The 24633-nt window shown below is 38.4% G+C and overlaps 1 protein-coding gene across 1 annotated transcript in view; it reads left to right on the top strand.

Moving 5' to 3' along the window:
* CA9 (carbonic anhydrase 9) overlaps positions 1-24633 on the top strand; it is a 733318-nt gene that overhangs the window by 20907 nt on the left and 687778 nt on the right. The window contains exon 2 of the mRNA XM_044087344.1: positions 19069-19242. Within this exon, the coding sequence (XP_043943279.1) occupies positions 19069-19242 (174 nt within the window). The remainder of the gene's footprint in view (positions 1-19068; positions 19243-24633) is intronic.

The raw sequence follows: 24633 nt of genomic DNA, 5'->3' as shown, positions 1-24633 counted from the left end.
GGAAATAATGTGAGGAAGACAAAGGAACCTGATTGGTGAAGGGGAAAGTGGGAGATTAGATGATGTTTCCAGAGGGGAAGCATTTGCAAACTGACTCAGACATGAGATAATCTTTAAACTGAGCATATAATGATGGGTATGAGGTGTGTTCTGTAAAATTAATAGTGAGGGATTCCCAGAGTTTGGGACCTATGATAGAGAGATCTAGTTTTGGGACAATGAAAAAGAGGACCAGAGTGATTAAGACTTCTTAAAGTGTAACTGGGGGCATGTCGATTGAAGAGGTTGGAGGCAAGAGAAGAACGGGAGTGTTCTTTAAGGAGCTTGTAGACTTGAGATCCAAGAAACAGGTTGGCACATTGTTGGAGAGGTAGCTATTTGGCTTTATTAAGTGTGATACAATGATGTTGATTTCTAGGGGAGAGTGTGATGAAACAACAGACAGAGTTACTTATAGTTTGCACTGTTGAGTTTTTCTTGGATACTGCTGCAACCAGTGGAAGCCCATATTCAAGTTGTCCTAGTGGTATGCTTTTGTCTATGACATCCCTGGTTGGTCTAGAGAGAAAAGGGGAAGTTTTATACAACCAAAATATGAGTTAATTAACTCTAGAGTACATTGCATATTTATAGAGATTATTGTAATAGGCCACTCTAAAGTAAGCCTTGACTGTTAGTCACATTACCATTGGATAATAATATTGCACAGTAATAATTGGACACCCTTTTAAGGGCCTTTTAGTAGCTGATATTATTAGTTGGGTGGTGGCAGGGATTACTACCGTATGGTCTGGGTAAAGGGGCACAGCTGGAGAATCTGTGTCAGCCTTTCCCACGAGTGTCTGTGAAGTTATATAAATACATATCTCAAAGTGTGTGTTTGTTGTGTCAGCTATTTGGCAGGGACATGAAGCACTGGTTGAACAAAGAGGGTACTGGAGGTTCTGGCTTGCCCAGCTAGGCTGAAACCTGGACCCTATAGCTGTGCCAGAGGGGAGTCTTATTGGGGACCTGGTGAGCAAAGGAGCAACCAGCGCCAGACTGGCTGTGATCTCTGTGTGCACTTAAGGGAAATTGTACTTTACTGTGTGTATTAGTTATCCTTCCCTTTCTTCTAGAAGACAACCTCCCTGGTGTTAGTGGTGAGGATTGAGGCTCCTTGATTGCTGGGCCATGGCACGGTCATCGCACCCTGTTCTAGGTGAAGGTAAAAGTTCTGTAGTTGTTGCTGTATGGACAATGAGGTCAGATTTGACTGAAATAGGTTAACATCTTCAGCATGAAGTAAAAAGTAGCAGTAAGAGAGTTCAAGTGGTAGTTTATTAATGAAAATGGAAAAAGAACAGGAGCCAGAGGGACAACTTTAAGAAGAGAGGTGAAAGCAAAGAGGGTGTTCTGAAACTGAACAGATTAGCACCAATTGAAAATATAATTTTTAAACCAGGGAGCTGTATCTGGGATAATTCCAGTTTCAGTTAGGTGATCTGACAATGTTATGGTCAACCACATTGAAAGCTCTGGTGAGGTCAATGGATACTTACAACACCAATGACTAACTCTTTCCAGAAGTCAATATATGCCCAAATTAAGTGGGAGGCTATGCCCCACCCCACCCCACCCCACCCAATGTGGGGGGCTGTGCCCCACACACACACACCCTAACTACATATATACTAACTCCAGGATTGCACTACAGTGAGGAAATGGGCATATACCTTTTAATTGCCTTAAAGTACTCTACGTGGTGCCAGTACTTCACTTCAGTGAAATGAGTTTTCAGTAATTCGAGCTTTCAAATATTTGGTCAGGGTGAATCCAAATTCAGTGAAATGAGCTTTCAATGAAACAAAGTAGACCCGTCAGAATTAAAGGTTTTTCTTAAAAAAATGAATGAATGAAAGTAACGTTTTTGATAAAATTTTCTATTCATTATGATATTTCCAGGATTGGTTTCTTGGATGCTGAAATATACAAAAAAGATGCAGAAAATAAATTGCATTCAGTAATTAATAATTAGTTGCAAAAAATTTCCAGTAATGCCATTTTGCATTTATTCTAGTATGGACCTCACATACTTAAACATAATATTATCAAAGGTCAGTTTTTGTGGTTAAGATGTTTTACTACAGATGTAGGACTTTTTGCATTTGTGGGATGTGAGGCATGTCAGGCTCACTAATCTGGTAGCCCAACATTTCCATGCTGTTCATAATGGTAATACTAGTAGCTTATTTTTTTTCTATTTTAAATAAACCTTATGCAGTACAAGGCATGGAATATGGGCGCATCCTTTTAAGGATGGAAAGTAGATATATTATTAATTTTGGAACTCTTGTGGCCCAATGGGCTTAACGTGGAGTTAAATTTACATGCATATCATGAAATACTTTTAGCATTTATCATTTTAAATGATGTACAGGTGTATTTTGTGTGAGTATTTATAAATGATTATGTTAAGTGCAATAGGAGTATATGGGATTGCACTTTAAATTTTCTTGATGCACTTTAAATGTTTTGATGTACTTTAAATGTTCTTGATGCACTTTAAATTTTCTTGACTCACTGATTAATTAGTTCATTTATGAATTTATTAATTACTGTATAATTGAACTGAATAATGAATGTAGTGACATGTATATAAAACTACACCATTCTTGTGAGTAATTATTCCCTGGAAGGCTTGATTCTGAAGTACTAGGAGCACAGTAAATTTGGATGGTGACCATTTCTCCAGTTGTCAGTGTGTTTTTTTGTCTTTGATGAGTTGGTTCATGGAGTGGTGATTTTAAAGGTTTAAGAGGGCAAAAAGAACAAAAGTTCATTCCACTGATTCATCTAGTAAAAGGATTAGTTTTACATGGTACAGATTAATTTTCTTTCTCTGTTGGATATTAATAAGGAGAATTTTTCCTTTCAGTTTTCAGGGCCTCCATCAGGGGACAGTCCTATGAAGGATTTCTGGGGAACTTTTTAAATATGTCAGTAGCAAATGTATTCTCTATATTGCTCAGCTTATAAACAAAGGATTATGTCTAAATCTAGGGATGTCATTGTACCCATTTACTCAGCTCACACTAGGCCAATCATTGAATGTAATGTTTTGTTTGGCATGCATCTGCCCAGACAGATGCAACAAATGGAATACCCAGAAATACCTTTCTAAAATGATACAAGGCCTAAACAACATGTCTTAAAGGGACCAAATCAAAGCCATGTCACTATACTTGGTATCCTACAGACTGCTAAGAGGTGACCTGTGTCTAGTATACAAGGCATCATCTGACCCATTACTGATATCTGTACTGCTCAGCAAGTCAAATTGTATCAGAAGTACTCAGTCTAGGGATTTACCCTTCTTCTGCAGCATCAACAAAATCATTTGGAGGGACAGGTATATTTTGCAGATGATATTGCTGCTCTGTAACAGACTCCCCATCCACATAAAATAAAGTTCATCACTGTCCATATTCAAGCACAACTTAAGTCTATGGATGGGAAACAGAAAATTTACTCCAGGACTGCCCCCTGTACTACAGATGGACAGAGGTAGCTCCTAAATGCTTTTTCCCATGCACAGATTCCATCAAACTATCTATGGTATAATCCCAGTTATTCTCATTAGGGGTAATATATAATTATCAAAAGAGGGATGTGTAAGGCCAGTCTATAACCAAATGAGATGTTAATTTTGAGCATAAAAAGGGAAATTGGATAGGTTTAAAATGACCCTCAAGTGTAGTTATTCTTGTAATTACCCATGAACCTTTAAAAAGCTGTCACGTATAATAGATGGGAAGCATAACTTGTTATCATAATAGTTACACATTCCATATTGTTTTGGAATGTAAATGGCCTTACAGGTTTAGAGAAAAATATAAGTGCATTGAATTATATTAAGAAATGTGTGAAAATAACAATGCTGCAGGAGATACGTTTGGAAAGAAATGAGCATGTGAATTTGATAAACAAAGAATTTCAGGATGGATATTCAGCAAAATATCAGGGAACAAAGGAAAAGGGGAGTAATTACACTAACTGCTAGAGGAGCTCCAATAGTGATAGAAGAGAACAAAACATAATAAGGGTAGATTTGTGGTAGAAAGGGGCAACTAGCAAGGGATGAGGATTACACTGGCAAGTATTTATATTTCAACAAATATTTCTGTTATAGAGCTTAACATTTTGAGAGAAATAATCAGCTTTCAGCAGGGAATATTACTTAATTTGCAACAGTGAAGATGTAGCCATGAGATCTAGAAGGGAAAATATAACAAAAGAGGTTACATTTCTGAAGATATTTTTAAAAACATTTGGAATGGAGGACATGCATTCAGTAGCAGGAAGTTGGAGAAAATTTGCATATTATTCCATTATACTTCACAGGAAGATGTGCATTTAACTAAAAGTTTCACACCCGTCCAATAACTATTTTAGATCAGGCATAAAAAAAAACTAAGATAAAAATGCAGGGCAATGAAGTCAGAATAAGACATTAGTCATTTTCCACCTCTACCTGTCTGTTAAAAAGACAGGAATGTAAGGAATAGGTAGTGGAAATTATTCAGGAGTTATTAGGGAAGATAGAATTTCTTCAGAAGTTATAGCTAGTGAGTGGAATAAAATGAAAATGGAATTTAAAAAATAGGATGGAGATAAAAGAAAATAAATATGGTTAAGAAGTAATAGCAATTATTTAGAGAGGCAGAGTATAAAGGATAAGTCCAGATAAATTCACTTTAGCTAACAGATCTAGGAAACTCTCTCTCTCTCTGATGCCTTCCCTGTAGGAGGAATAAAGACACCTTGATGAAATTTCCAGTAGTTTATTCCGTTAAGTAGGTAGTTGGACAATTGGGTTATGATGGCTTTAATTTCTTCCACATCATTTCACAAATAAAGTAACAAATGCAGCCCAGCCATCGCAAATCCTTTATTGAAATAATTTAAAATTTAAACGAGTTTGTTCATACATTACAGAACTTTATCAGAGTGAATAAATAGCCAAACACTTAACCCCTTTTATAATTTCCACCTTAATTCATAGGTTCATAGGTAGGTACTAGGCTATCGGCCCATGGGCCTAAGTAAACCTAAGCTTATGCCACCCATGAAAGTTAATTTCCTGTGCCCCTGTCGGGCAGAGCCACAGAAGTGATCCCCAGGGTATATTTCCTATTTCCCATCCACTCATCAAGATTTTTCCTGAAAAGTGCTAATGAGGAACTTTGCTTGACATAGATGGGTAGCTTGTTCCAGTGTATAGGAAGTCTTTGGGACAGGAATCTATCCCTCCAGCATGACCTGTTTATTGTGGTGACAAGGTTTAGGTCCCTAGAGTGTGTAGCTCAGAGGGATTGGGATTTCTTTAGGTATAGCATGTCCAACAGCTCTGGGTTTAACATAGCTTTATATGTTAGGCAGAGATCTCCTCGGCGTAGGCGATATTCTACAGAGTAAAGATGGAGTTTTTTGAGATGGTAAGTGTAGGGCATCTGTTTGAGGCCAGTAATCCTCTTTGTGAGGTACTTCTGTGCCCTTTCCAGCTGCTGCAGATTTCGTGTGAGGTACATTCCAAAAGGGGCATTGTACTCTATAATGGGTCTAATGAGTGCCGAGTTGAGGGGAACAATGACCTCTTTTTTCCTGGATGAGAACCCTTTTGTGATGAGGTGTGCCACATAGAAGGATTTCCTGACTACTGTGACAATGTGATTATCAAAGGAGACACTACTGTCCACCTGGGTCCCAAGGTCTCTTATCACACAGTTGGCATTAAGTAGACTGCTGTTTATGTGGTAGTTCATGGGTACAGAGTTTTTACCAAAGGGGATGACAATGCACTTTTTGGCATTGAGCTTGAGGCCATGCCTCTGACAGCAGGCATCTGTCTCACTGAGGCCCTTCTGTAGGATATCCACATCATTTGGGGACTCGACTATGGTTCCTAGTTTGCAGTCATCTGCAAACTTCATTAGCCAGAGGCCTTCTGTGTTAGCTTGTACTTCAGAAGAGTAGATACCAAACAAGCGAGGTCCCAGGACTGAACCCTGTGGCACTCCACTTGTCACTGGTATGAAGTCAGATTTGGAGTCTGCAACTTTTACAGTATGGGTTCTGTCAGTGAGCCAGTTGGCAACCCATCTTGTGACATAGGGATTTATACCTAGTTTAATGAGTTTAACTATAGTCCCAGAATGAGGGATGGTGTCGAAAGCCTTGGCAAGGTATAGGCTGTGTGAACCACCTTACCATTGTCTACGGCTTTGGTGACTACCTCAAAGAAGTTGATCAGGTCCAGAAGGCATGATCTGCCTTTCACAAACTCAAACTGGGTTGGGTCCAGTGTTTGGAGGTTACCAATGTCTTTGTTTATGGGTTCCATGATGATACCTTCCATGGCCTTGCAGACCAGGCTTTTCAGGCTAATAGGGTGATAATTCCCAGTAATTCAATTACTTTTTCCACTAATCAAGTTCTATAATTAATGACGTCAAGTCAAAAATGTAATTTTTACAGAAAAAAAAAATTTCTCAGATGAACCTTAAATATACATTATGTTAAAAATTATATAGGCTATCAAAAGATACCTCTTATATAAATAAAAAAATCCATTACTTTAAAACGTTTAAATCACATCATTAAATAAAATATTGAAATAAGCTTCATGTTCATATCTTCTCAGACATTAAAACTAATACACTATTTAATAGTAGCTTTATCATTAATACCAGGATGTTGGGTGGCATTTAATTTAATCTGCCATAACAATTCATTTTTTTTCTAAATAAGACTCCCAGTCACCACCTCTAACATTCTGTGGGATCTTTTCTAATTTTTTTTTAATCTTTACACTCTATACTATGTTTATAAAAGGCATTCCTCTCATCTTCCTTTTTTATGGCATATACATGTTCATACATTCTCTGTCTCAAGGCCCTTTCCATCATTCCAACATAGAAGGCCTCACAGGTCATGCATTGTACCACATAAATCACCCATGTGGTACTACACGTAAAATTACCATTCCCATTTAATACCCTGGGATGAGGTGACCGTGATATTACTAATTTCATAAATATAATGGCATTATGCACAAGTTCCACATTACGGCATCCTTGTTACACCACTACATTGTTTTTCCTAATATATCTTTCAAATTCCTTCCCCTTTTATAAATAAATCTAAGCTCCTCCCCTAATTAATTGGTTGACTCAAAATAAACAAAACAGCTTCCCACTTCTTATTTATAATACTTTTTACCCATCTATCAGCATTGTCATAGGACAATATCATAGCCGTACTTAAATCAGACCTATTTTCTTTCTTATTATCAATAACAAAACTATTATCCCTTAAAACAGGGCAGAAATGTCCTTATCTCTCATTCTCCACCTGATTTATTATATCCTCTATAAGAGTTACTGGATATCCCCTATCAATAAACATTTCTTTCAACTTCTCAATTTCGAACACAAAATCCAAATCATCCGACACCATCTGAGAGAATCAGACAAGTTGACCCTTAACCAAGCTATGCTTTTACCACAGGGGGTGGCCACTACTAGAATGAAATAACTATTGCACTAAGTTTCTTTTCTAAAGATATTAAATTAAAAAATCCTTTATATGAATGATTAATGTAAATGGGATACATGTAGTTGTAAATTAATTGATTCAATCTCTTAATGTTTTTTCCAACATAAAAAGTCACACCCAGAGCATATTGCAAGATATACCACAGCACGGCTGTTGTAATTATAAAAAAAATTTACTCCATAATTTCTCCCCATATTCTTAAAGGATATAACTAGACCTCCATAACTATTTCGACAGTATGAATAACTTCCACACTTAAGCATTTTTTGGCTTCCTTGTTGTTAAGCAGTTAAAAGTGAGACATCTGTTATTAGGTTCTAAGAGCATTTTGAAATGTGAAACCCATTTTTTTTACAAACATTGTTTTCTCATACATACTAATTTATATAATGCATAATCTCCTGGAAGTATTTTCCACTCGTTTATAACGATGCTCTTGATTACAGCACTCTCTTTTACTAAAACTCAGGGATGTACCTGTAGATTTTTTATCAACATTTGACTTCCTGTCAACAGTGTTTTTATGGATTCTACTCTTCAAAACTGGCTCATACTTCCCTGTTCTTTCTTCTGTTACATCTTTAAAGTTAATTTAGTAAATACCTTTATTATGTCTTGTATTACACAACAGGTTTTCCAACTGTGTCATACTGTTTGAATATTTTTTCATCAATGGACAACCTTAGTAGCCCTGTAATCTGACATCTAACTATTGCTGAGATTCGGAGACATAACAACGCCAACACTATCTGTGCAACTCTGCTGTTACCAGAAGCTCAACTATGATATTCTTCATTTCAGAAACATGCTCGATTGGGAGGAGGAATGTGTCTTTAGTAGTGCTTACTATAACTACATTGCCTATTACTCTCGTTATCTTGACGATATATATATCTTATGGAAAGGAAATATTGAAATGTTTGAATCTTTTATGAAATACTTGAATAATAGTAGCAGTTTTTTGAAGTTCACTTCCACACATAGCAATGTAGGAGTGGCTTACCTTGACACCTATATTTCTCTTGAAAATGGTAGTTTTAAATCTAATGTTTATAGAAAACTTACGTTCACCAACTCTTACTTAGACTACAACAGCTGTCATCCTTTCAATATGAAGAAAAATATCTTTAAAGGGCAATGTATCAGAGCCATTAGAATGACTTCTGAATATTCAGATGTGGTAGTAGAAATTGAATATATTAAGGCTCTATTTAAGGATAGAGGTTATAATACTAAGATTCTGGAAGATACTGCTAAGTATGTTATGAGTGAGTGGGGTAAGAAATATACTCCATTATTAGGAGCCAATAGTAGGAATTCCACTTCCTTAGACACTGTGTCTGCACCTATAGGAGTTAATTCAAAGTTTACAGAAGGACATGACAGATTACATAGAGTGTGTGTTATTGAATTTGGTCCGTTTAGTCATGTTGTCAAAAACATTATATATAAAAATTGGTATATTTTGACTACAAATCAGTCTATAGTGGATATGTTGGGTTCCGAACCCAGATTTGTTTATAAAATGGGGAGGAATCTTAAATCCATTATGGAAAGTGCAAAGCCACCTAGTCAGAAAGGGACTACACATTCTTTTAAATGTGGCACTTGTAATCAATGTACACACATTTATGACAAAAGTAGTATTGTCTTAGACAATGTAGGTCGAACCAAGGTTTACCTTAGCAAGGGCAACTGTAGGTCGACTATGCTTGTTTATATAGCAATGTGTCAAATCTGTAAATCCTTTTATATAGGCAAGACCGAACGTCAACTGCGACAAAGGATTTACTCACACTTATATAGTATTCGGAAACTGGATACGAAGAATGCCCTTAGTAGGCATATTCAAGAATTAGGTGCATCGCACACTTTTAAATTTGCTGTATTGGAGACAGTAAAAAGTAATCCTAGAGGAGGTGATGTAAAAAACTATTTGGCTTATAGAGAGCTTTGGTGGCAATTATTTTTGGACGCAACAACTCCACCAGGAATAAATGAAAGTATTTCGATTAGGTCTGCATTACTATTAGATAATTAAATGCTGCTTGAATATTCAATATGAAGGGTCTATACAAAGTGCTTTATTTGTACTATATGCTTTATTTGTATTACATGTGTTTTATGAATCACTAGTTTTTAATTGTTTTTTACTGACATATGAGTATATGTTTTTAAATCAGGCACTTCCTGAGTTATGGTAGCTTTTTGGCGCCAAACAGGATATTTAAGGAAGTTTTAGTGTATTGTCTGTAGTTCTGAAGAAGCTCGCATCCGCGAGAGAAAGCGCTCAACTATTAAATTCAATTTGTTTTTATAAATCTGCAGTTCGTTGGTCATTTTGTTGGATTTGTTCTGTGAGACTAAGCAGCTAGCGTTTGGGTATTGCTGCTTATTTTACATTCTTGTGGATCCTTAACGCTTTTCAGGTGTTGTCATTTCAGAAACATGATAATGCCATTCTGAGCATCATCTTATCAGCTCATTATCATGACTCTAAATTGAAAAATAGTGTAACTTCAGCTAGCAGTGCTAGTGTTCCCCCTGTCAACACATGCAACACAATTATGCAGGCATCTAATAAAGCATACATGACAGAGAGACACACACACACACACACACACACACACACACACACACACACACACACACACATGGCATTGCAATATTTATGCCCACACTACAATAGCCTTATTGCTACAACAGAAATCAATGGGTGTACACCACCAAAAGATGGTATACATTTTTCACTTTGTTTTCTCAGTAATGTGGAATAGCTTTTCTTTGAATCACTCTTCTGCTCTGTTTAATCCCAGTGAAGAATTCCAGGGAAGAGCACATGGTTATTAAGCATTAGCTGCACCCTTGGACTGTTGCATTTGCATGTGATCCTCCCGAGCAAGGTTTGGGGAGCCATAGCTACTGGGGCCATCTTACTGTAGGGGCACTACACTTGTCTCTGAATTGGAAATCCAGATTGCTATGAGCAAATCTGCAACAGGCAAGTTTGTGCAGGGTAATATGCTCTTCTGAATCCTGGATCTTGCTTTATTTATTTATTTTTTAATAGAAAATGGATGCTAACATTTTAAATTTAAATAATGGTTAACAAATCTTGGCTTCCTTAAAATGAAGAAAAAATATATATGATTGGATTTACCTTTACTAGATTTAACATAATCTTGCCCCCATGTACATAACACATAATATGAGTAGCTGTATTCATTGTGCACCTTAAAAATAGTACTGCAGTTTAATTGTTTCACAAAATTACTGAAGACATCAGCAACAAACTCACAGACAGGTTGGTGTTAAGACCCTTTTATTTGCTTATGCTAAGTTGGCGAACATTTGGGCTATAACTGCCTCATGGCAACTACCATAGGCTGTTGGTAGTCTTTCCCTTAAACATGAAAAAATTGTTCATCAAAATACATTCCTAAATTGTACAAATAACATTGATGGTTCTGTGAGACAATTTTTCACTTAAATATTCTCTAATAAAGTATAAGCCAACTTCTTCAAGAATGCACATAAATAAAGATACAATATCCACTGTTGTGATTAAAATATTTTGAAATGTTAGAACAGTGGTGCAGCGGTTAGCATTGTCACCTCACAGCAAAGAAGTTCTCCGGTTCGATCCTCGGCTGAGGTGCCTTCTGTGCGGAGTGTGCATGTCCTCCCTGTGGTTGCTGGGTTTCCTCCGGGTGCTCCGGTTTCCTCCCACATCCTAAAGACATGCTGTAGGTGGATTGGACACTCTAAATTGGCCCTAGCCATGAGTGTGTGCATGTATGTGCCTTCTGTGGAAGGTTGGGTGCCGGGCTGGCAACTCGACACCGTAAAACTCCACTGCTAATCATAAGCGGACAGGTGATCTGCTGTGATGACCCCTAACCAGGAAAAGCCGAAAGAAGAAGAAGAAGCCCTTTATGTGAAATTTTACTTCTCTTATTATATAAGTAAAATGTTTAAATAAAATGTTAAAGTAAATTAATAGGTAGTCACTAGGCTTGCAGTCCAAAGGACCATTGATGAGTCTAACCCAAATTCCCAGTTGCCCCAAGTACTGTCTGGTTGAGTTGTTCAAGGTCAGACAGTAGGCAAATAAGAGCTGGGGGAATCAAATTCTGAACCACAAGAACTACAGCTTACAGCCTTAACTCTCTGCATCAACTGCAATATTAACTGCCTGCTGCCAGAGTAACATATTATTTAAATGTTATTTTTGAAGTGTTAATTAACAAACTTTGCCAATAGTTCTTCTTTACACCCAGATGCAATTATGACAAGCTTGAATGATGGGTGATGTTTGTCTATATATGGTGTTTAAGTATACCAAACAATATACCAATCCATAGATGGAAAACTTGCAAAAAATAATAAATCTCTGGAATGATGAATCCTTCATGGAACATATTGAACAAGAAGCTGTTTATATACCATATTTATGTTATTGGGATGTTATAGTATTTTCTATAAAGCCATTTTCATTTGCCATGAGTCTTATATTCTAACCATCAAACAAAAGCTTTATGTTTATTTTACAACTAAATATTTTCAAATCAATATATTTAGTGCCAAAGCTCATTGTGATGGGAAAAAGCAAGAAAATCTAGTTTATCATAAGTAAATTTTCTTGAAATTAGATTTGCAAGAGTACGATAACAAAGCGGATAATTATTTTGGGTTACCATCTCCCTTCTTCATCTGCTCTGATTCTCTGCTCTGCCTCGGTGTGTTGTATGACTCTCCATTACCAAGTCCATCCTGAACTCTTGCATTTGAAAATTCCACTCTTTCCAACTGTTTAATAACCAAACCAAAGAAAACTAATTTGTAAACTAAGCTCTTTCCTATCTTATAATTCCAGAAAATTCCTGAGAGTCAATAAACACAGCCACAGGCTATTCATTTGTACATTAGATAATCAGTCATAAGCCAAACAGAAGAAAAACCCACACTGGCATACAACACAGATAAAAGTACAACATACTCCAGTAAGTATGAAGTCCAAGGATTGCTTTTAATCAAAGTTAAGCACTTTCATTTACTCTAGATGTGAACTTTTCTCAGAGCAAAACACAAATAAGAATTCACTGCTGTCTAAAATGCCCACCCTGTGTCATGTGACCATGATCATACAATACACAAATGCCATGTTTAAAAGAACGGTTACATATATACACATGTTTAGAAAGAAACATTACAAATATTTCAATACAATAGTTAAGTATTATAAATACCACTTATTTATTTTATTTTTATTTTACATTTGTTGACCAGGATAGTCTAACTGGATTTATGTCCATTTTCAGTAGAGTCCCGGGAAGATAAGCTCCAAGAAATTACTAGACTACTAACATACAGGTACTAGTACCCGCGGTAGTGGTGCTACGGTAGAGTTGTCACCTCACAGCAAGACGTTGTCGTGTTCGATTCTCAGCTAGAGCATCTTCTGTGTGGAGGCATGCATGAATGGGCATGCCTTCGTTGAGGGTTGTGCATCAGGGCTGGTAACTCGGCACATAAAAATCAACTACCAATCATTAGCGGCCCGGAGTTCCACTGTGGCGACCCCTAACCGGGATAAGCCGAAAGACACAACAACAAGTAACATACAGGTACTAGTTGTTATACAGTTAAATACTACAACAGTTCAGGAATCTTCACAGTTTATACAAAAAACATGTTACAAGCATTAGATATTTTAGACTTTATGTACAAGACTTCATTAGTAACTAGAAAGTAATTGTTAAACAAATGCATACTTCAAGTTTCAACAGTTCAGCAATGCTCACAGTTTAAACAATACGTGTTGCCTGCCTTAGGTAGGATGCTTTAGAATTATATGCATAACACTTTAACTAGGTATTTAAATGATCTCTATTAGGATAAGATTTGTTTTTGCCAAGGATAAGCCTTGATCTAAAAAGACACAGATAGAGCAGGAATTAGGTCTTAAGAGAGGGTATTTGGGATATAGTATGAGATTAGTCTGGATTTGTACAGGGATATAACCAATGGGTTTTAAGATAGAGTTTTAGATTGTGTTTAAAAAGTGTAAATGAAGACAGTGATGTAAGTTCATGGGGGAGTTGGTTCCAATACTTTCGAACTGCATTTGAGAACAAAGCATCTCCTGCCATATTATTAGATTTATATGTTGATACAAGTAGTTTATTAGATGAGCGTAAAGTTGAAAGGTTCTTATATTGGGTAATGAGACTAGCAAGTATTGGGGTGTTGGTAGGTTGGAAAAGGGTTTTGTGTGCAATGGTGAGTTGTTTAAAGTGAATCTGATTCAGAAGCTCTAACCAACCAAATTGTTTCAAATTATGGCAGTGATGGGTCATAAAGGAGGAATCAGCAGCAAATCTGCACTTCATACTATAATCTTAAAAACACAACAGCAATACATAAAGTTGATAATAAACTATCATAAAAAATTATAAAATTTGTAACATGTTAACTCAAATTCAAAAACTCATCAGATACCAGCAATCTTTATTAATTGCATTAGGAACTAAAAATCATAGTTCTTAATTTAGTTGCCCCCAAAGAAAGAATACTACTAATAGATATTATATCAGTTAATCCAGGGTTTCTGTGGCATTCATAACATCGCTAATCACCTATGACTCCACAAATCCACAGAGAGTTGCTAGTATTGTCATCATCATCATCATCATCTTCTTTCGACTGTTCCCGTTAGAGGTCGCCATAGCAGATCACCTGTTTCCATTTCTTCCTGTCCTCTGCATCTTGCTCTGTCAGACCAACCACCTGCATGTCCTCTCGCACCACATTCATAAACCTTATCTTAGGCCTTCCTCTTTTCCTGTTATCTGGTAGCTTCATCCTTAGCATCTTTTTCCCAATATACTCAGCATCCCCCCTCAGCACATGTCCAAACCAACGTAATCTTGCCTCTCTGGCTTTGTCTCCAAACCTTCCAACTTCGGCTGACCCTCTAATAAAATTATTCCTAATCCTGTCCACCCTCATCACACCCAGTGCAAATCTTAACATATTTAATTCTGCCACATCCAGCTCAAACTCCTGCCTTTTTGTCAATGCCACTGTCTCCAACCCATATAACATAGCTGGTCTCACTACCATCTTGTAGACCTCCCCTTTCACTCTTACAGGTACTCGTCTGTCACAAATCACTCCTGACACTCTTCTCCACCCACTCCATCCTACCTGTACTCTCTTCTTCACCTCTCTTCCACACTCACCGTTACTCTGAACTATTGACCCCAAGTATTTCAACTCATCCACCTTCGCCACCTCTACTCCTTGCATCCTCACCATTCCTCTATCCTCCCTCTCATTCACACACATATATTCTGTCTTAGTCCTGCTGACCTTCATTCCTCTTCTGTTTAGAGCATATCTCCATCTCTCCAGGGTCTCCTCCACCTGTTCCCTACTTTCACTACAGATCACAATGTCATCTGCAAACATCATAGTCCACGGGGAATCCTGTCTGATCTCATCTGTCAACCTGTCCATCACCATTGCAAATAAGAAAGGGCTCAGAGCTGATCCTTGATGTAACCCCACCTCCACCTTAAACGCATCCATCACTCCCACCGCAGACCTCACCGCTGTCACACTACCTTCATACATATCCTGTACCACTCTTACATACTTCTCTGACACTCCTAACTTCCTCATACAATACCACAACTCTTCTCTAGGCACCCTATCATATGCTTTCTCTAAGTCTACAAAAACACAATGCAACTCCTTCTGACATTCTCTGTACTTCTCCATCAACACTCTCAGAGCAAAGATCGCATCTGTAGTGCTCTTTCCCAGCATGAAACCATACTGCTGATCACTAATCATCACGTCCCTTCTTAACCTTGCTTCCACTACTCTTTTCCATAACTTCATGATGTGACTGATCAATTTAATCCCTCTGTAGTTACTACAGCTCTGCACATCACCCTTATTCTTAAAAATCGATACCAAAACACTTTCTCTCCATTCCTCAGGCATCCTCTCCCTTTCCAAGATTTCATTAAACAATCTGGTTAAAAACTCCACTGCCATTCACCTAAACACCTCCATGCTTCCACAAGTATGTCATCTGGGCCAACAGCCTTTCCATTCTTCATTCTCTTCATAGCTATCCTTACTTCCTCCTTGCTAATCCATTGTACTTCATGATTCACTATCCCTACATCATCCAACCTTCTCTCCCTCTCCTTCTCTTCATTCATCAACCCCTCAAAGTACTCTTTCCATCTGCTCAACACACTCTCCTCACTTGTGAGTACATTTCCCTCATTATCCTTTATCACCTTTACCTGCTGCACATCTTTCCTAGCTCGGTGCCTCTGTCTAGCCAATCGGTACAGGTCCTTTTCTCCCTCCTTAGTGTCCAGCCTTTCATACAACTCTTCATATGCCTTATCCTTAGCCTTTGCTACCTCTCTCTTTGCCATGCACCTCATCTCCTTATACTCCTGTCTACATTCTTCATCTCTCTGACAATCCCACTTCTTCTTTGCCAACCTCTTTCTCTGTATACTCTCCTATACTTCCTCATTCCACCACCATGTCTCCTTGTCATCCTTCTTCTGTCCAGATGTGATACCAAGCACCTTTCTAGCCATCTCCCTTACTAGCTCTGCTGTAGTTACCCAGCTATTTGGTAACTCTTCACTGCCACCCAGTGCCTGCCTTAACTCATCCCTGAACTCCACCTCACAATTACCCTTTTTCAGTTTCCACCATTTGATCCTTGGTGCCGCCCAATCACTCCTCCTCCTCTTCTTGAGACTTGCTAGTATATCTCTTCATATTCAAGTTAATTCTCCCAAGAACCACCCATAATATCCTGATTAACTCTTTATATGATATAAAATAGGATTTTTTTTAAAACATTTACACTTGTCTGCATGTTTATAAAGTGTAATGGAAGCATACTTCTTACGGACGGCATATATATGTTCGTAGGTTTAAGAGAATAAGCTATGTTCAGTTTTTTAAATGTGAAGTGCTGAACAGGACATGTATAACGCAACATAAACAACCTTAAAAATCCCACAATTAAATCTTCCATTACTTTGCAGTACTCAAATTTAACGTTACAGTTTTTTGACTTTTATGAGACTTCATTATTATCTTTTTGTGTTATTATTGTTGTGTTGTTTTTATTTTTAATATTATAGTGTCAGGTAGTATTTATTATTATATTTATCAACTAATATATATTGATATATTTGTTAATTTTTTTGCAATGATGTGTATTTTATATATATATATATATATATATATATATATATATATATATATAAAATTGATGTTTCTTTTAAACATGGAATTTGTGTATTGGATGGTCATGATCTCATGACACGAGGGTATTTTAAATATCAGTAGATTCTTATTTGTGTTTTGTTCTAAAGAAGTTGATGTATGACGTGAACAAGAGCACTTAACTTTCATTAAAAAGAATCCTTGGACTTAATACTGGCATGTGTCGTATTATAATCAATAATAAAACAGACCTTTTTAATTTTAAAATCCTATGATGTAATAAATGGAATTGTGCACCCGAAATTTCATTGCTGCCCTTCTCTTAAGTACACTAGAAGCAGAAATATAGTTATTTAAGCCTGGTTCTGTGGTAACCTTGAGTATTACCTTGCATCCTAATACATTTTCATTATCAGCATCTTTCTGCTTTTTATGACCTTTATCGATAATAAAGAAGTATGTATGAGAAAGGTATTAGTTGTGCTGGTTGGGTCTATATCAGATTGTCAAATCACTGATACTAGAATGCTTCTTCGTTCAACACCTACTGAGTGAACAAACTAATCATTGAACTAAGTTTTCAGGTGGAAACGCTCCTAGAGCAAACTGACAATAGTCTGCCCTAGTGACTGTAAAAAAAAAAACAAAAAAACGTAATACCTACGCAGGTGGGAGGCTACACCCCACATATCCCCAATGTGGGGGGGCTGCTCTCCCCACAACCCCCCCCCCCCAACTAAATGTACCATCCCCTCAGATCGCACTACAGTGGGGAAAAGGGTAAATTCTAGATTCTGGTCAACCGTCGTCTTTCCCTAGGAAACTTCACTGAAAACTTAGTTCGATGATTGCTATATTCGGTCAATAGGTTTTCAGTGAAGAGGCATTTGCATATTAGTGATTCCACGATCTGATATAGACCCGTTCTGGTTCACATAACAGGGATACTCTATTTTGATACACCATAGAGATAGTCTATTTAGATACATATGCTTCATGCTCAGCATATTATGTTGGCAAAATGGAGAGAAGACTCCATGACAGAATATATGAACATAATTATGGCATTAGGTATGGAAAGTAAAGCAATGCTTAAACTAGACATTCCCTTATTTGTACTGGATTTAAAAAAAGTTTCTTTAAAGCAAGCATCCAAGTGATGACAGACTACTTCAAGCAAGTTGTCTCACTGCCAATCCACTTCTCTGACATAATTATCATACACTTTCAATCAAATGGCTTCTTTGGTTTGCTCAAACCAATTGCATGCTAACTGCAGCCTTACAACACATTCCCACATCTTATTTTGTGTCTTATAAAGTTTTAATTGAAGTCTGAAAAGTGTATACAGGCATGAGCATCCATAAGTCATCTAGCTTACAATAACTAGACAAGCTATACATGCAGCATATTGAGACATAGTAAAATGGTTTCTTGTGCTTAAAAAGACTTTGGTTGTTTTCTATGGTAAACAGATGGAAGAATTTGATAAGCAGAAATCTTAGGGGAAGAAATATTTGCTCTGCACTTTAAAATATGTTTATTTTAACATAATTATATTGACTTTATCGAGCTGTAAACAAAAATGTCTGAACTTGTATGTACTGTCAGCCATATTTGACAGTATACATATCAAACAATTAATAGACAGACCAATCACCACTGATAACTTACCTCCTGATTATTCACTATCAGACATTTTAGATAACGCCTAGCAAACTGTTATACAATTGTATGCAATAAATAAGTCAATGTAATACTGATTTGTATGTAGGCAAGGGTATGAATAAACTAGACTTAATTAATAATATAAAAAAATGCAGAACTCGGTACCTTGATCCATGTGATATGATTGTAACTCTAAGAACAGCAGACACAAGTTGTTCTAAAAAAAAATAAAATAAAATAAAATGCCAAATGAAGAATGCATGAAACTGAATTGTTTTACATTGTTTATAAAGCAGACTTTCAGTATTGTTGAATGAATGTTGAGTATAATCCTCTTACAGTCACGACAAAGCTCTTACCTACCTTAACCCCAATGCGCAATGTAATGTTTTTGGCTTTGTAAAGTTTGTCCACTTGCCTCTTCTATGAAAAGCTAGTAAATGTCTTCCTTAAAACAACTTGTCTGTGACTGCGACAATGGATGTGTGTTTATTTGTAATAATTACTACTCTTCTTTGTCTCATTCAGACCAGCATCATTGGGCTACTTCTTATCCTGATTGTGGTGGAACGTCCCAGTCTCCCATTGACATTGATACAAGGAAGGCCGTCTTCAGTCGCCAGCTTCCTCCCATTGAGCTGAAGAATGACGACACGCTTCCTCGGGCAGAAACACTGACTCTGCTTAACAATGGACATACACGTATGTTATTTCTAGCACACCTAGACCTCATAGATAAATATTTATCTTGGTAAAGGAACTACAATAGCTTTATAGCCAATATTTCAAATGATAAAGGAGTTCTGGGAATGGTAGCCTGAGCTTTTTATAAGGAACAACTAAAGCTGTGATCATTGCCAACTGTCATTAATGTTAAGAATACAGTTTTCACTCTTAAGAGATATTCCAGGGTGTATTTATCACCACTGCTATTATGGTTAAATCTTTTTTAGATAAATAAGAATGGCATTTGGCTTTCGCAAAGATGTAGGTGGATTGGATACTCTAAATTGGCCCTAGGCTTGAGTGTGTGCATGTGTGTGCCTTTCGTGGAAGGTTGGGCACTGGGCTGGCAACTTGACACTGTAAAACTCCACTGCCAATCATGAGCGGACAGGTGATCAGCTGTGGTGATCCCTAACTGGGAAAAAGCCGAAAGAAGAAGAAGAAGGAGAAAGAAAACGAATCATCAGAAAAATATCACCCTGGGAGAGAAGTACAATATAAAAGAATAGGAAGAGTATATAAATATTTAAAGTCGATCATGGGTCCACCTAAGGAAAGGAGGGAAGTTCCTAAGCAGTGCCTAGTGGTGAGTAGTGAGCTACAGACAGCATTCTAACATGAATCTGACAAATTATGCATGCGCTCAAGTCACTCAACAAGTGCTGATATGACTCTGTCATAGTCCATGTTGGAGTGAATGACTTGAGGCACACCTCTCTGGACTATATGAAGAGAGACATGACAGAACATTCTGATTATGTGTCGCAGACAGGTATGTCCCTAGCCCTGAGCAGTATCCTACCCTCACCCAGGATGATGCCACAATATAAACAAAAATCACTGACTTCAACAACTGGCTCAGCTTCTGGTGTCAGTCTAGGGGATCCAGTATCTGTCAGCCTGGGAGGAAATGATAGACAGAGATGGTCTGCACCTGTCCCTCCCTAGGATTTCTGATACTGGCAAAGGCCATTGCCCCCACCCCCCCATAGTGCCTTTTTCGGGCAATCCCATAACTACAAGTTTTCCAACATAACAAAATGTAATTGAGACAAACTCAGGGTTGTGCTGCTTAATGCTAGGACTTTAAACATGAAACTGCACTCCCTGGAAGCACTCCTCACCTTGGAGGATGCTGACAGCTGTGCAGTTACTGAGATGTGGTTCAAGGCTCCTGAGATCACCTCAGCCATGCAAGGCTACAGTGCCTACCACACCTTCAGACCTCAAAATGAGCTTGAAGGAACCAAAGGTGGAGGTGTATCCATCTTCATTAAAACCAAATACAGTTCGAGACTCCTCAACAGCATTACTCTCTCAAACTATTCCATGTTAACTATTAGGAAAGTACCATACCACATCATTGCTAGCTACAGATCCCCCACCATGAACCAGGATAAGCACACCGCCTACCTCGACTTACTGGAATCCCTCACCAGACAGCCAAACACCTTAGTTATGGGAAATTTGAACTACCCTTCCATAGACTGGGGGACATACATGAGCAAAAACATGATCACCCAGAGATTCCTGGACTTTGTTAACACAAATGCTCTGAAAAGGTAGTCTGCACCCCCGCTAGGGGCTCTAATGTTCTGTACAAAGCACTTACCAAAATGGGAGGTCACTGTACTTCCCCATATGTGATGTCCTCCCTGGTTAGGTTCATAGGTAGGTACTAGGCTATTGGTCCTAGGGCCGATATAAGCCTAGCCAAACAGGTACCCTGGCTTTCACCACCCAAGAAAATTATTTTCCTGTGCCCCTGTCAAGCAGAGCCACAGAAGTGATCCCCAGGGTGAATTTCCTATTTCCCATCCAATCATTAAGATTTCTCTTGGAGTGCTAATGAGGAGCTTTCTTTGACATAGATAGGTAGTCTGTTCCAGAGTATGGGAATTCTCTGGGACAGGAATCTGTCCCTCCAGCATGTTCTGTTTATTGTGGTAACAAGGTTTAGATCCCTAGAGTGCATAGCTCAGAGGAATTGGGATTTCTTTAAGTGGAGCATGTCCAACAGCTCTGGTTTTGAAATAGCTTTGTATGTTAGGCAGAGATCGCCTCTGAGTAGGCGATATGTGACAGAGTAAAGCTGGAGTTTTTTGAGACGGTCTCATGAGGGCATCTGTTTGAGGCCAGTAATCCTCTTTGTGAGGTATTTCTGCGGCCTTTCCAGTTGTTGTAGTTGTCTTGTGAGGTACATACCAAAAGGGGCATTGTACTCTAAAATGGGTCTAATGAGTGATGAGTAGAGGGGAACAATGACCTCTTTTTTTCTGGATGAGAAACCTTTTGTGATGAGGTGTGCCACGTAGAAGGATTTCCTGACCACTGTGGCAATGTGATTATCAAAGGAGAGACTACTGTTCACCTGTGTCCCAACGTCTCTTATCACACTTTCAGTGTTAAGTAGACTACCGCCTTTGTGGTAGTTCATGGGTACAGAGTTTTTACCAAAGGGGGTGACAATGCACTTTTTGGCATTGAGCTTGAGGCCATGGCTTTGATACCAGGCATCTGTCTCAGTGAGGCCCTTTTGTAGGATGTCCACATCATAGCTCTCAACCTTCAATCTGCAAAATGAGGAACACTAGCCCTCATAATGTGGAACAAATGTGCAAAATGTGGAACACATACTAATGGCATACTAACAACTTCAACTAGGAAGGTCATAGGATGGTTAAAATATGCTGGTTTTACTAATAAAGAAGATATGTTAATGAATTTATATGATTCATTTCTATTTACAATAGATTTCACTAAAAAAATGTCCTAACACTGAATGTGTGACAGAGTCTTTCAATGTGGAACATTTGAGGAACTTGGAGGAACATGAACTTTTTAAGACCCCAAATGAGGTACGTTCCTCGTAATGAGGTACACTTGAGAGGTATGGTCCACATCGTTAGGAGTTTCGATTATGGCTCCTAGTTTACAGTCATCTGCAAACTTAGTTAGCCAAAGACCTTCTGTGTTAGCCTGTACTTCAGAGACGTAGATACCAAACAGGAGAGGACCCAGTACTGAACCCTGTGGTACTCCACTTGTCACTGGTCTGAAGTCGGATTTGGAGTCTGCTACTTTCACAGTGTGGGTTCTGTCAGTAAGCCAGTTGGCAACCCATCTTGTGACATAGGGATTTATACATAGTTTAGTGAGTTTATCTATAATTCCAGAGTGGGGGGTGGTACTGAAAGCCTTGGCGAGATCTAGATAGACTGTGTGAAACACCTTACCCTCATCTATGGCTTTGGTGACTGCTTCAAAGAAGTCTATCAGGTTTAGGAGACATGATCTGCCTTTTACAAATCCAAACTGTGTGGGGTCCAGAGTTTGGAGATTACCAATGTCTTTGTTTATGAGTTCCATGATGATACATTCCATGGCCTTGCAGACCAGGCTCATCAGGCTAATGGGGCAGTAGTTCCTGGGGTCTGTCGTGGCTTTCCCTTTGTGGAGTGGGATAACTGTTGCAGTGCGCCATTCAATGGGCACAAAGCCTGAGGTGAGTCTATGATTGAACATGGTACTTAGGTGGGGTGCCAGTTCATTCTGTAGTTCATGTAGAATGCATTCTGGGATGTTGTCAGGTCCCATGGATGCTGTGTTCTTGGCTTTGGAGAGTGAGTTTTTTACCTGTGCAGCAGTGATTACAGGAACTTTGCATTCTTCTGGTATAGAGATGGGCCCTTTAGGGGGTGAGAGAGGGGTAAAGTTAACACTGAACCTATCTGCCAGGATGTTGGCAATATCAGTCGGTTCTGTATATTTAGTGCCATTGTGCTGTAACTCAGAGCAGATCTGAGTGTTGCCATTGAGATTCTTGACATAGCTACAGAATGCTTTGTGGTTGTCTTTAGAATCAGTGGCAATTTTGTTTTCATAACTAGCTATGGAGGATTTTATGAGGGATCTCAGCTTCTTACTGAGGCTGACCAGAGAGTTCCTCCAATCATGGGATTTTACTCTTTTTTGCAACAGTTTCTTTCTTCTGTTGTAAAGTTTGTTTATGGCAGAAGACCACCAGATTGGCTTCTTTTTTTTGGAGAATAGCATTTTGGTTCTGTTAGGGATAGCACGATCCATGCACTCGTGTAAGTGCTTATAAAGTGCATTTGTGTAAGATTCAGCAGTCGTACCTCTATTGTCCATCTGCATGGGTGTCATGACATTTGCCACTTCTGTCTTAAGAAGAGTGAATTTGGCTTTGGAGAAATGTTTTACAGTTGTTTCCTTAATTGGGTGTGGGGACGAGATGTGGATGTGTAGGGTGATTAGCTTGTGGTCGGATCTGACCAACGAGGAATTGACCTCTGGTGTGGAACACCGGTCACCCATGTTGGTAATGACCAGGTCTAGGATATTACTGCCCCTGGTGAGGATGTGGATAAGTTGATCCAAGACATTGGAATTTATGAATTCCAGAAAACGTTGAGCAAAAGAGTTGGTACATGAGTAGTTTTCCCAGTTAATGGTGGGGTAGTTGAAATCACCCATTATTAGGGTGTTGGGTTTGTACCTTAATATTTTACAGTTTATCAAGAAAAGAGGAGTGGGAATCCTGGATCATGGTGGGGGGTCAGTAGCAAGGTACAATTTGGATTGCAGTCTTGCCCAGAGTTAGTTGCACTTGGATAATCTCGGATACATTATGCTGAGCAACTAGCTTGGAGGTGTGGACATCCTTAATGAATATGGACATGCCTCCACCTTTAGTGTTTCGGTCCGGGTTAGGTGGCCGAAAGGTGTGGTATGAATTATAGCCTGGTACTGAGGAGTGCTTTCTGGAGCTTTGAACCAGGTGTCTGTCAATGCACAGATGTCAATGTTCTCCATTTTAAGGAGTGCCTCAAGTGAGTGCATTTTGAAATTTAGACTTCTAACACTGAGTAGCATTACTCTCAGATTTTGCTTGCTTGTACCTGTTATGGTGATGAATTTGTCATTTGAACCTTGCCTAAAAAAAGCACTATAGGGGTGGCAAGAGCCTTTGCCAGTATCTGGAATCCCAAGGGCAATAGGTGCAGACCACAAATCAGTCTCGTTTGAAGTAAATACTGGAAGTGACACCCTCACAGGAACAAAAATTATAAAAAACGTTACCAAAGCTAACTACAACCTACTAAGCAATGGTATAAAAAGCTTCATAGCACCCACAATCAGAGACATCAGTGATCACCATGCAGAAATGTACACAAATGCCATGTAGAGACACTTAAATGCCTGCATAAACTCTGATGTACCTGACTGGTTCAAAGCCAGGTCTTCTCATAAAACAAGCCACCATGGTGGACTTCAAGTACAAACAGATTATATAACAAGAGGAAGAAACTGTTGTCCAAAAGCAAGAGGGATATCACTCTGCAG

This window comes from Protopterus annectens, chromosome 1.part1, assembly GCF_019279795.1.
Source record: "Protopterus annectens isolate FY-2018-M chromosome 1.part1, PAN1.0, whole genome shotgun sequence".
Taxonomy (NCBI): domain Eukaryota; kingdom Metazoa; phylum Chordata; order Ceratodontiformes; family Protopteridae; genus Protopterus; species Protopterus annectens.
This window is presented reverse-complemented; position numbering and strand designations above follow the sequence as displayed.